This window comes from Callospermophilus lateralis, chromosome 5, assembly GCF_048772815.1.
Source record: "Callospermophilus lateralis isolate mCalLat2 chromosome 5, mCalLat2.hap1, whole genome shotgun sequence".
NCBI classification, from domain to species: domain Eukaryota; kingdom Metazoa; phylum Chordata; class Mammalia; order Rodentia; family Sciuridae; genus Callospermophilus; species Callospermophilus lateralis.
In genome coordinates this window covers 110,978,150-110,991,214 of record NC_135309.1, presented here as the reverse complement: position 1 = coordinate 110,991,214, position 13,065 = coordinate 110,978,150, and the positions used below count along the sequence as shown (strand labels likewise).

General features: G+C 36.0%; 1 protein-coding gene across 1 annotated transcript in view; it reads right to left on the bottom strand.

The window, feature by feature from the left end:
- The window catches only part of Iqgap2 (IQ motif containing GTPase activating protein 2), a 283,578-nt gene that overhangs the window by 8,520 nt on the left and 261,993 nt on the right, over positions 1–13,065 (bottom strand). Inside the window, exons 30-33 of the mRNA XM_076856095.2 lie at positions 12,549–12,690; positions 3,900–3,987; positions 2,626–2,838; positions 453–613 (exon numbers count right to left, since the gene is read on the bottom strand). Coding sequence (XP_076712210.2) covers positions 453–613; positions 2,626–2,838; positions 3,900–3,987; positions 12,549–12,690 — 604 coding nt within the window. The remainder of the gene's footprint in view (positions 1–452; positions 614–2,625; positions 2,839–3,899; positions 3,988–12,548; positions 12,691–13,065) is intronic.

Genomic DNA, 13,065 nt, shown 5'->3' with positions numbered 1-13,065 from the left:
TATATTAGTTGTAGTTGGACACAATACCTTTATCTTATTTATTTTTATGTGGTGCTGAGGATGGAACCCAGCACCTTGCATGTGCTAGGCAAGCACTCTTCCACTGAGCCACAATCTCAGCCCCCCTTCTCTGCTATATATTTTATAATAGTGTTTTAAAAGCATCTTTGACCACAAAAGACAAAGAGAATAGTGAAAGTTCTTCCCCAGATGATAATGCCCTTTGCTTAAAAAACAACAGGGTTAGCTGCTTTAATTCCAATGCTGATAGAGAATTAAAAAGCTGAATTCATTCCTGACTTTCTAGGTCATAGAGGCCAAAAATGAAATTGATACTTCAAATTTTGGATATAAAATAGAGTAAGTCTGCCACCCAACCCAAGCTATCAGGATTGTAGTTTCTCCACATAAATCATGACATTACAAATGAATATGACATGATTTTAACTTACTTCCTTTTCAAGTTGTCTAAACAAGTCTTTATGTAGGTGTCATAATAATTAATTTGCTCTTCATAAAATGCTGCCTTCTGATTGAGCGCATTCAGGGTCTGCTGAAGTTTTGCCAACTCAGCTTTTCGTAGCTTACGATAGATTCTTTGATTTAGAATATCCTAAAATGACAGATATAGGCAATAATAGTATGTTGAAGCACAAATTTGCTTTATGAGATCATCAGTTTGGACAAGAACAAGAAGTCAGTCTTTGCAACTGTTAAAACTTGTTTATCTCACGCACCTTGTTTTATTATTATCTAAACAACAGAGCATTCTCATCCCTCAGAACTAGAAAGTGTCCATATTTTACTCTAAGAGACTTGCCAAGGTCTTTCTCATGATAGAAAAACAAAAGAAGAAATAATCACACAATTCTTTTAAGGAAAAACAATGTTTTAAAAGGGGCAGAAAGAAAATCTTAGTAGGAGTTGTGATTCCTTCAGACTATTTTGAATTTTCTTCTTTGAGGACTATTTTCAACTGAAATACTTCTCATTTAATTGTTGAATTCATTTTAGTAATAAGTAAAAAAAAAAAAAAAAAAAAAACCTTTTTCATCTGGCAAATACTTCTCAAGCTTTGAAAAAAACAACCCCTTGGCCCTCAAAACTGATTGAGAAGATTCAACATTGATAACTTTTATAGTCAGCCCTGCATATCTGTGAATTTCAAATCTATGAATTCAACCCAAGACAGATAAAAAATATTTAGGGGAAAAACAACAATAACAAAAAAAAAAAAAATTGTGCCTGTACTGAACATGTATATATATTTTTCTTGTTATTATTCCCTAAACAGTACAATATAATTCATATCACATAGCATTTACATTGTATTAGCTATTATAAATAATCATGACATAAGCATCTGGAGATTTGGGTTATCAGTGAGAAGTCCTAGAAGCAACCCTCTAAAAATACTGACAAATGACTGCACTTGGATTTAAATAGAATTCCTAGAACATAAAGTTGAGTAAAGTTGCTTATAATTTGTGCTAAATTTAAACTTATAGATTTAAGTAGATATAAAGGTTTTTAAATTGTTTTTACAATTCTAACTGGCAAATTCTGAAGATGTTTTATTCATTTAATATTATTTTCCCTTTCTGAACCAAATTAAAATGCATTCCCCTAGGAATTCAGATACCTTCCATTCTTAAATAAAAATTCTTCACTAAATAGCATATTTTGGTAGATGTCTTCATGACAGTGTTTTTCTTTTGAAGTAAAAGCATTGATTTCTTCTCTACTGCATATTTATATGCAGTAGAGAAATACTTTCCATCCCAAAGCTATAGAAAGAAATGCTACTTCTCTTTGGTCACTCAGTCTAGGAGGAATAAGCTTACTGCTACAAGTGACTATAATTTTCCACTAAAGAAGAACTTTGTGTGCATTTTCCTTCCAGGAGGTGAAAAAGCTATTTTTTAAAAATGATCATTTTTAACTGCCTTTAACTTCTAGACCCATATTAATTTGCATGTTTGAATAATAATTTGCACGTTTGCATGTTTGCCCCAGAATATACTTTTTTTTTCGGTATATACTTCTTTATCCTTGACAAGCAGGCCTCAGTCACTTCCTGTGATGTTTCCTTGCACTAAGTTGAGATCCTTTTCTCAGGAAGTTTCTCATGTGTAAAAATGTGAGCTGAGAAAACAAAAACAAACTTTTAAGTCTGAGTTGCATCTAAGCTAAACTGCTTGAAAAGATATGCTCAGGGTCAGAGTAACCATCTTGATGGCAGCTTCTAAAAACAGTTGGGAGTAATATATTATATTGATATGATAACTAACAACTCAAAAGCAAGTTCTCCTAAAAATGTCATTGAAAAAAATATGTAATATATAGGTACCACTTAAAGATATTGACCTAATTTGTCTGTTTTATCTCCTGAGCATTTATTCCTGGTTTGTTTCAACTCTCCTAGCTTAGAGGAGTTGTGGCTATTCTCCCACAAACAGTCATCAACTGCTCTGAAGTTGTAAAAAATCAGTAATATTGAGAAAAGTAGGAGTCATAGATATGCAACCATGAAGCTCTCATGTCATTTCACAGGGTGCCCAGTATGTGACTAATGATTAGCAAATGTCTGTTAAATGAAAAAGGAAGAATACTGTTTCTAAAAACCTTGGCAATCTCATTGAGGATGTCTTGGTATTTATTTTTGGATGACACAAGTGCATTCTGCTCCAAAGTTCGAAGATTTCTCTGGATTTTCCTCTTTTTCTGCTCAAGAGGCAGCTGAGCATCTTCAATCATTGATTGGTTATGCTTCATTTCTTCTGGAGTCCTGGAGTCTATAATTGCCCGGCTCACCATGTCTTTGTTATGATCTGTTTCCTGAAGAGGGAATATCAAGAGGTCAATTTTTCTCTAATTTCCTAACTTCACAGATTTAGTAGCTAGACAAAGCAAATTTATGTTAAAATGAGAGCAGTCCTCAAACCAAGCCCAAAGACTAGCACCAGGACATGGTCTTTATGGTTTTGAAGTAGGACCTTGGAAGGAATTATTCCTTTTTTTAAAAAATAACACAGTAGTGATGTCAGGCCTAATTTGAGCAAAATTCCAAGCTACTTTATTGCCAAGGTGACAAATCACTTAAGTAATGAACATGTTTCAATGGATATTTTTGGTAGATGCCTTCATGATAGTGATATTTTGTAATGCCCTGGATAGAAGTAATTATATAATCCAGTTGAGAAAATTAAAACTAGATTATCTATTAAAATGTGGCTAGAGAACCCTGAAAGTATAGAGCCAACTAAACTCTCATGTACCATTCATATTTTATGGAGATCCTTAAGCCAAGCCAACAGCAAGGCAGTAAGAAAGTTTCATTCTGATTACAGAATCACTCTTTAGCTGCAAGCACTGAAACGTCTATAGGGTTTCTTTAAACCAAAGGGAATAAAGATATTCTATAGCATACAATAAATTCCTGAATAAATGAGGACATGAATGAACACTATCTAGTTTGTTCAATAAAACAGTAATAAAAAGAGACTGGTGATCCTCCCATTTCATTGTACAAGGTAACTGAGTGACCCAGTAGATGAATTCTGCAGATATGATTATTATCAGCAAGACACAGTAATGTTAAACACAGGACACACAGGTGAACATTGTGGAAACAGGAAGTTTACCAGAACTATCTTCCTAGTGTAGGATAAAATTACATTCAGCATGAATTTGATGCTACACTTACACTTTCTATTTGATTACCATTAATATTCCACATGGGTTTTACATATGGTTGAGCTCAGATAACAGATACAATTCCTTATTTCCAGGCCATGTCAGACAGTTTCTTCCAGGTAACAGTAAACATTTGGCATGAAGATTTGTTAAATTCAACTCTTGTGGATTATATTTATTATTTATACTTAAATGCAAAGTACCTGCTGTTCAGTTGCTGGTGTCTCTAAGATTTCAGTCAGTGTGTTCCCTGGCTGGTTCCGGATCACATCAATTACTAGCTTTTTAGTCCTTAAAAAGAGAAAAAGAAGAGACAGACTTTCAGACAGCGGTCCTTATGCACAAAAATATGCTGCTCCCACATGAACGCACAAACATGTACACAAAAATGAAGCTTCAAAGATAATTCCTTAAAACAAAACATTCTTTTAGAAATTCACAAGTTCTATTTTAAGGCTCCCCAAAGTTTGTGAATGCTTATTAATCAAAGTCTAGGTCTTATATGCTTGATGCTAAAGGATTAAGAGATATGCAAAAGATTCCTTATCTAAGTACTTTTTCCTCTTTTTCGACAGAGAACATCTTTTGATGTCTAGCAGGGACAAGTGCTGCCAGTATGACTTACTCCTACAGAAGGATAGTTTAAGAAGTGCTAGTTCCCTTTCCTAACTTTAGCAGCATTTAAACTTCTGAGCCCATTAATATACCATAAAACTTTAGAAGACAACAGCTACTTTTCTGCTATGAAAAAGTTATGAAACTGTTTGAAGACTGCTGGGAGCAGAAGTTCTATGTGGCTGGTAGAAACTTTGATAGCAGCTAGGAGGATGCTGATGAACTAGCAAAAATAGTTTGGGTTCTTGTTTTTAGGTGGAAGAGAAGAGGAGAGGAGAGCTACTCTGTGGAAGTTCAGAGCTAGAAAATCCATTTGGAAGTTCTAAAACCATGTGTTCTTCTGTACATATTCTTTATGGCAATCAGCCATCCCCTTCTAATTAGGGATCAGGTTATGTAATTATGTCAAAATATTTTTTAAAAAATCTTTTTCTATAAATATGTATATATACATAGACATATATGATATATATATGTCAAAATATTTTTACAGAACAGGTAAATGGTCAAGTTGGCTCATGATGAACAACAATATTATTGGAAATAACCTCCCTTCCAAAAGAAGGAAGGAAGGAAACAAACAAAAGTTGCCTTAAACTACAAATAGGTCAGGGATAAAGTTTGCTTTTATTGTACTTGTATTTAATTATAGTTCTGTCAAAAAATAGAATTCTTGGGCTGGGGATGTGACTCAAGCGGTAGAGCGCTCGTCTGGCATGCGTACGGCCTGGGTTCGATCCTCAGCACCACATACAAGCAAAGATGTTGTGTCCGCCGATAACTAAAAAATAAATATAAAAATTCTCTCTCTCTCTGTCTCCCTCTCTCACTCTCTCTTTAAAAAAAAAATAGAATTCTTCCTTAATAAGAGCAGGAAACGTTCACATAGCATGAAAACTGGAAACGAAAATAAAATGTTCACATTTTGAAGCATACGGGAAACTGTTCCCAAAAGACTCCTTAAAATAAGAGTTTTGAAAATGAGATAAAATCTAATAAGTCATCTGTAAACACGATTTTTCTCATTTCCTATTTACAGCAAGTCTTCATGAGAAGAGCCATCACAATGCAGCTGCCTTTCCTCCCTCTCCCCTGCCTCTGGAGAACCATTTCCTCTGCCCCCATGACCCTTCGCTGCTGGGGATTTTCAGGCTGTCTGGGAATGCACAGCTCAAAACTCCACTGAGAGTCAAAGGTGGGCACACAACTAATTATAGCCACATGAGACACGGCACAGCTCCTAGGTGGCTGCAGCTTAGGAGGCCGTGTTTCCTTTCCTCCACTTCCACCACCCACCTCATCAGAAATAAATTAAACAGAAAGATTTAGTTAAAAATAAAACTTTGGATGATTTAAAAAATGTTAACTGTGACTATACCCTATTTGAAATAATTTTCTAGAACTACTTATGATATATATTCCTAGGAAATTCCTATATCTTCTTTAGAGAAGCTGTCTAATGATCAAGCAAGTGGGGTCACTTACACATGTCCTGCCTGGGGCAAAGAATGTTTATTTGTTCAGGAGTAGCTGGAGGACAAATTGGAGACATAACCTATTTCTCTTGGAATTCTACTTTACATCAGACCCAAGGAATTCATTGCCAAAATTCCACCCTAGACTCCTATATCCAAATAACCATTAGTCTCAGGACAGGGAATTCAGCTCCCTCTCCCACTGTGTGTCCAAGGGTTAAGGACACTGGGGTCCAGATAGACCTGGGGCCAGCCACATCTGGGCTCCCATTACAGGCCAGCTGTATGAACTTATGCAAGTTATAAAACCCCTGCTTTTTAAAAGAATTTATTTCCAGAAATCTCTCTTGAGAACGGATACAAGGATTGAACAAAAAGATGTCACTTAAAGCCTTATACTGGAGTCTGGCACTTACAGGTCATTATGGTCAAGAAAGGCATGCTGCCAAGATGGCAGCCACTTGCCACAGTGGCAAGTGATCACTTGAAACATGATGCCTAACCCAAATTGAGATGTGCTGTGAGTGCAGGACACATAGCAGAGTTTGAAGACAAAGTATGAAAGAAAGACTCAACAATATTTCATTAACATTTTTTTTACAGTAATTACCTATTGAAATAAAAATAGTTTTGATATGCTGGGTTAAATAAAATATACTAATAGAAATAATTTCTACTCAAAACACAAAGAAATGATATGTGTGAGGTGATTGATATGCCAATTATCCTGACCTGATCATTACATGTCATATACATGGCTTGCAATGTCATAGTATACTCCATAAATATGTATGATTACCATGTATCAATTTAAAAAAATCACAAAATAAAACTAACTGGAAAAATATTCCACATGCTTCTTTTTAAAATGTGGCTTCTAGTAAATTTAAAATTACATGTGTGGCCCATATTAAATTTCTTTTGGAAAGTGCAGCATTGGAACATTCCATTCTTTAACAGGAAGCTAGCACTCTGAGAGGCCCACTCCCTGGACCTGGTTAGTCATAGGACTTTAGTGCCGGGAGAACCTTTGGGAAATAATCCACTGACTGATGTTACAAATGTAACAGACAAAGAAGTTTAATGGGTAAAGTTCTCACCCTACTTTCAAATGTTGCATAAAACAAGGCAAATTCCCTTTTCATATCATCAGCTCCTCACCACCATAGACTTGTAGAGAGGTACTGTGACTGTGCCTTGGTGTCCTGTATCCTTACACACCCTCTATGGTTTTTTTTTTTTTTTTTTTTTGTGTGTGTGTGTCTGTGTATGTGTGTGATGTGAATCAAACTCAGGGCTAAGCTTGTGTTCTACCATGGAGTATACCCTAGTACCCTGGACTCTCTTTTAGCACCTTTCCCAATAAAATCCCCTTGGTCCTTAAATCTCTCCATAATAGCATCTGGAGAGAGTTACAGTCTAATTCACATTTCAGCTGCCAACACCCTTTTTAAGATGAGTTGCCCTTCTCACTCCAGTGCAAACACAAAATTCTAGATATGTCTGACCAGCATAAGTCAACTGGTGAAGTACTGGTCCCGTGACTGTTTGATCTGCAAGACAGGCTCATCCAAACCAAGAGCCCTGCCTTTACCGATTGAGGTCTCTAACTCTAAGAATTAAAATAAATGTAATACACCAGGGAATTTATTCACCATAGCTATGCTCACAGCCCAGTGTCAGTAAATGAGATCAAATGGCAATTTAAAATTGGTGCAGCTCCTTGGGCTTGGCTACTCTTTTCATATGGTATCTATTACTACACTCTGAGCCATTCCCTCTGTAATCTGCCCTATAGTGCACCCAATGTTGAAAAGGAATTTGTGTTTGTGGAAGCTAAGGATTATTTCTGGTTGTTGAAAACTCTAATGACATCATTATATATTTTTAGCACCAGACCTCAAACATCACCTTAGCCATTGAGTGCTCCTGTCAGTTTGAACTAAAACTAAAGAAATCTTTTGGGTGGGAAAATGAATCTCTAAACTGAATCATGTGAAAGGAGAAAAATTCTTAAGAAATGACAACTTAAGTACTTGGGCAGATTAGTATGATTAAAAACCACAAATATTGCCTTCTACTTAAACACACATACTTTTATAGAAATACAAGCTTAATAAAGGGCAGAACGGTCCCATATTTTAAAATAAAACTTATAATGAGGGAGATTTATAATTTTATTATTCTTTGTAATTTATAGGATGTTAATTAATATATGATTTCATATGAAGCTTATAGCCTCTCCCACCCATTTCCACTTAAGGATGGGGACACTGAGGGTTAGGCTATATATGCTGGATCCCTTGGCCAACAAGTGAAAAGGCTGTAATGCTACCTCATCCTAGGACTCCTCCACCAGGCTTGTTTGTTTAATATCACCATGTTTGTCAGTACTGGGAAAATGGCAAAAGCTAGCTGAGGTTCTCTATTTCATAAACTTGATGAAGGGAAAGAGAAATCAGTGTTTCTTCCTATTCCAACTGTGTGCCTTTTGTGTCTTTCAAGTCTATCAGACACTCCCTTTTGGTTTGGAAAGATGACCAGCGTCAGTTATATAGAAACTGCCCTGTTATAATTCTCATTATTTATTCTAGAATTCCTAAGAGTGCAAAGAAGACCTCAAGAAGTTGTAATACTTTGTGATCAAAGTTTAGGTTTGGAGGATTTAACACTATTAGGTTAAATCAGCTCCACTTCCTATTATATGTATTACCCAGAAAAAGGTTTGTATCTGTTCTGTGCCTATTTTTCTCATCTGTAAAATATTTTATATGTATTTTGTATATACATGTCATCCTTTCTCTATGTTTATGTATATATAGCAAATAATTAGAAACACAGCAAATATTTTTTGCTCCTTCTGTGGGTTGTCTTTTTCTTTTTTGGTAATGTCTTTTTCTGTAAACAAAACAAAACACCTTTTTAGCTACACAAGAGCACAAAAGAATGATCCATAGAGGTGGCAAAAATATTTGCAGATCATGTATATCTAATAAAGGTCTAGTATCCAGAATATATGAAGAACTCTTATACCGCAGGAGCAAAACAAAATATAAATACAAAAATCAGAACCAAATGCAAACCAAAGAACCACTTAATTTAAAAATGGGTAAATGACTTGAGTAGACATTTCTACAAAGAAAATATACAAATAATCAACAAATACATGAAAAGATGCTCAATATCTTATGACTAGGGAATTCCAAATCCAAACCACTACAAAAATATTCCACACATTTGGGATGGCTATTGTTAGAAAGGAAAGAAGAAAGGAAGAAAGAAAGGAAGGAAGGATGGATGGATGGAAGGAAGGGAGGGAGGGAGGGAGGGAGTGAGAGAGGGAAATAAAGAGAAAAAAAATGCTGATAAGAATGTAGACAAAGTAGAACTTTTTTTTGGCACTGGGGATTGAACCCACCGGCACTCAACCACTGAGCCAATCTCCAGCTGTTTTTTTTTTTATTTTATTTTGAGACAGGGTCTTTCTAAGTTTCTTAGAGCCTTGTTAAATTGCTGAGGCTGGCTTTGAATTTGCAATCCACTTGCTTCAGCCTTCTGAGTTGATGGGATTACAGGCATGTATCACCATGCCTAGCAAATTTGAACTTTTATACCTTACTAGAGGAAATATGAAATGGTGCAGTTATTGGGGAAATTAGTTTGGTGATTACTCAAAAAGTTAAACATAGAATTACCATTTAACCCAGCAATTTCATTCCCAGTATACACCCCGCCAAAATTGAAAATGGGTGTTCAAACATAAACTTCACACCAATATATATAGTAGCACTGTTCACAAGAGCTAAAAGGTAGAAACAACTCAAACATCCATCGACTGATCAGTAGATAATCAAAATGTGGCATATCCATACAAAGAAATATTCTCAAGTCATTATAAAAGAAATGAAGTACTGATTCCATCTTACACAAAGGAACCTTGAAAACACTATGCTGAGTAAAAGGTTAGACACAAAAAAATACATGTTACACAATTCCATTTATATAAAATATCTAGAATAGGTAAATTCATAAGACAGAAAGCAGACTAGTGGTAATCAGGGGCTGGAGAGAAGAGGATCAGGACTGAATGCACTTTGGGGATGATAAAAATGTGGAACTAGACAGTCATGATGGCTGCACAATATTGTGCTAAATGCCACTGAATTGTATGCTTTACAATGGGTAAAATAGTAAATTTTATGCTATGTGTATTCTACCATTAAACAACAACAACAACAACAACAACAACAACAAAACCCACTGGCCGTGCCTGGTGTGGTGATTAGAGGAATAGTCAGCATGGGTTTCTAGCACATTCTGGAGAGCTGGGAGACTGCTACATGGGGCAGGGGCTGGGTAAGGCATGCAGTACAACAAGTCAGGTTCCCAGGCCAAGAAGTAGAACTTCCCAAAATATCTGACTTTGATGGTTTTGTTTTTAAAATGTGAATTCCAAGAATTTGCAGAACCATGGAGGCTCAGTTTTAGAAATATATATATATATATTATTCATTATTTAATATTTTAGACTTTACTTAAATTGTGATTTTTACTCATTAATGCAGACATTTGAGTTGAAGCAAATGCTTTTAGAAATGGCATTTAAATAACAGACAAAACCAATTAAGAGAAAATTTCATACCATTACTGTAAAGGACAAAGTTTCTGAGATCCTGGGAGGCTTGATCTAATTTCATTTGCATGGCAGAACCACACAATCTAGAATTTCCAGTTACCTTCATCTTAATAATTGCTTTCCCCTCTTTTCTCCCTGCCCTTCGGTGAACTGTCTTTCTGAAAGTTCCATCTACTTGGTAATTAGTAGTTGAAGAACATTGCCCTCAGTCTTGCCCAGGATGTGTTCTAGAATTCAGACCTTCAATCTTGGAAGGCAGAGATTGTCACTGGTTTGCCACTGCTGTATCTTCAGTCTCAAGCCTGGCATAGAGCAGGTTCTCTAACATTTATTGCACAAGTGAATGGAAGCTTAGCTGATTCCACAAGTGAATGGAAGCTTAGCTGATTCCACAAGTGAATGGAAGCTTAGCTGATTCCACAAGTGAATGGAAGCTTAGCTGATTGACAAAATAGAAGTAACATATGTCACAACATAGCACATCAAGGAAGCTTATTTTTGATGTGGAAGTGGGTGCAAGGGATAAAACTCAGGGCCTCATGCATGCAAAGCAAGCACTCTACCACTGAGCTATACCACCAGTTCCAGGATGCCCCTTTTGGCATTTATGTGGGTGGGAGATCATATGGAAAAAAAATCATGTGGAAATGAGTGCTGTCTGAAGCAAGTCAATGGCAGGACAGAAAACAGCACAAATGAAAACAATCTCAGCCCTCTAGACATGTAGTTTGGAAGACATGTGCTAAATATTGTGTCAAGGCATGTTTAATTTTGTTTGTTCCCCTTTTTTTCATTTTCCACTCCAATATATAATTGTTCTAATGTGCAGATATGCATCATTCTTTTTATACAAGTTCTTTAAAACTGTACTGTGTGATGAACATGTGTTTTTGATTTATGGTGTTGTGTTATAAATCTCATTCTCTTCCTTACTCTGTGCATAAAAGATTGGCACAGCAAATGCACAAAGCCTTAAGGGGGAAAAAATACAGCATTCATTTAGAGTGCAAATGCTTCATTTGAAATCTTTTAGGACAGGAAGTAAAGGATGAATAAAATCAAAGCTGGCAAAGGTATCCAGGATTGATTGATTAAGTAATCTTTTAAAAATATTTTTTTTTCAAGTTGTAGATGGACACAATAACTTCATTTTATTTGTTTATATATTTTATGTGGTGCTGAGGATCAAACCCATTACCTCCCAGGTGCTAGGTGAGCGCTCTACCACTGAGCCAAAACCTCAGCTCCAGGATTAATTAACAGGAAAGAAAGCCAATAAATGAGATAAGTCTTATCATGTGTGCCTTTTTACATTATCATTTTATAACAGGAATAAAATGTGGTTAAAGGTAATTCCTTAATCTTTTAATCATTCTGACACAGGTATTTCTGTGGTTAATTTCATTCCTTAAAGGAAAGGTATCAAAGTACTACATGAAATAAGACCCAAAGCAGATTTTGTACATTATTATAATACTTAGTTCCTTCCTATTATTAAGAGTCTACTTATCCTTTGGTCTGATGTTTGATGGATAAATATAATACATTTCAATATTCAACTATTGTTAAATAAATTTTGGGGGATTTAGCCTTACTTGATTTTGGATGGTTTAAGACATGAAACTGGGGACATGTCCTTTAAGCCCCAAACTTAACTGTTAATGATCTGGTTCTGAAACATTCCCTAAAAGCTCATGTGTTAAAGACTTGGTCCTTAGTGCAGCGGAGTTCAGAAGTGATGCTGGGAGGTAGTAACTGGATCAATAAGGCTCTAACCTTATCAATGGATTAATCCATCAATGGATTCATAGCTTAATGGGCCATTGGGAGGTGGAGGAGACTTTAGGAGGGGGGACTTTTGGAGAAAGCAGGACCCTGGGGTGTTCTCTGGAAGGGTTTATTTTGTCCCCTGCCCCCTTCCCTCTTTTTTCACTTGCCAGTCACCATGAGGTGAGCAGCTTTATTCTACCATATACCTCCCTGCCATGAGGTTCTGCTTGGCCAGACACCCAAAGCAATAGAGGCAACTGACCGTGAACTAAAATCTCTAGATAAGAAAACATTTCAAAGAAGGGGAGGATTTAAGTATTTTGTCAGAGAAACATAAAGCTGACCAACACACTTACTTTATCATGAGGCTTCGGCCATCCATACCTTCACCATCTTCTATATCATATTTGCTTGTCAAGTAAAGGGAAATCTCAGTCTTTGAGAGTTGATTTAGTGTATTGGCCTTGTTAGGGTCATTGGGGTCAACTGCTCCTTCCCCTGTACAAAAAAACCCAACAGTGTTATTCTTGCAAGTCACTCCTTGTGATGGCATCAGCAATGAAAGAGAAGGTTCTGGAAGACACAGGATGAGTAATAAGATGGGTGATCATAGTCCTCACAAAACCACAGATCTTCAAATTATGAACAAATAACTAAAAAGAGAAAACTACTAATAAAAGAAATCCTTAGAAAATGGAAAGTTCCTTACTGTGTTTTCTAATAAATGTTTCTGTAATGCTTTCTTTGTGAAGCGGATTAACAAACCCTTTTTGATGTATCTGGAGCTTATCCTTATATATATATCAAATGTTTTACCATCCAGGACACAATGAATTACAGAAGTCTTAATTTTTTGGGGTGTGGGGGGTAGAC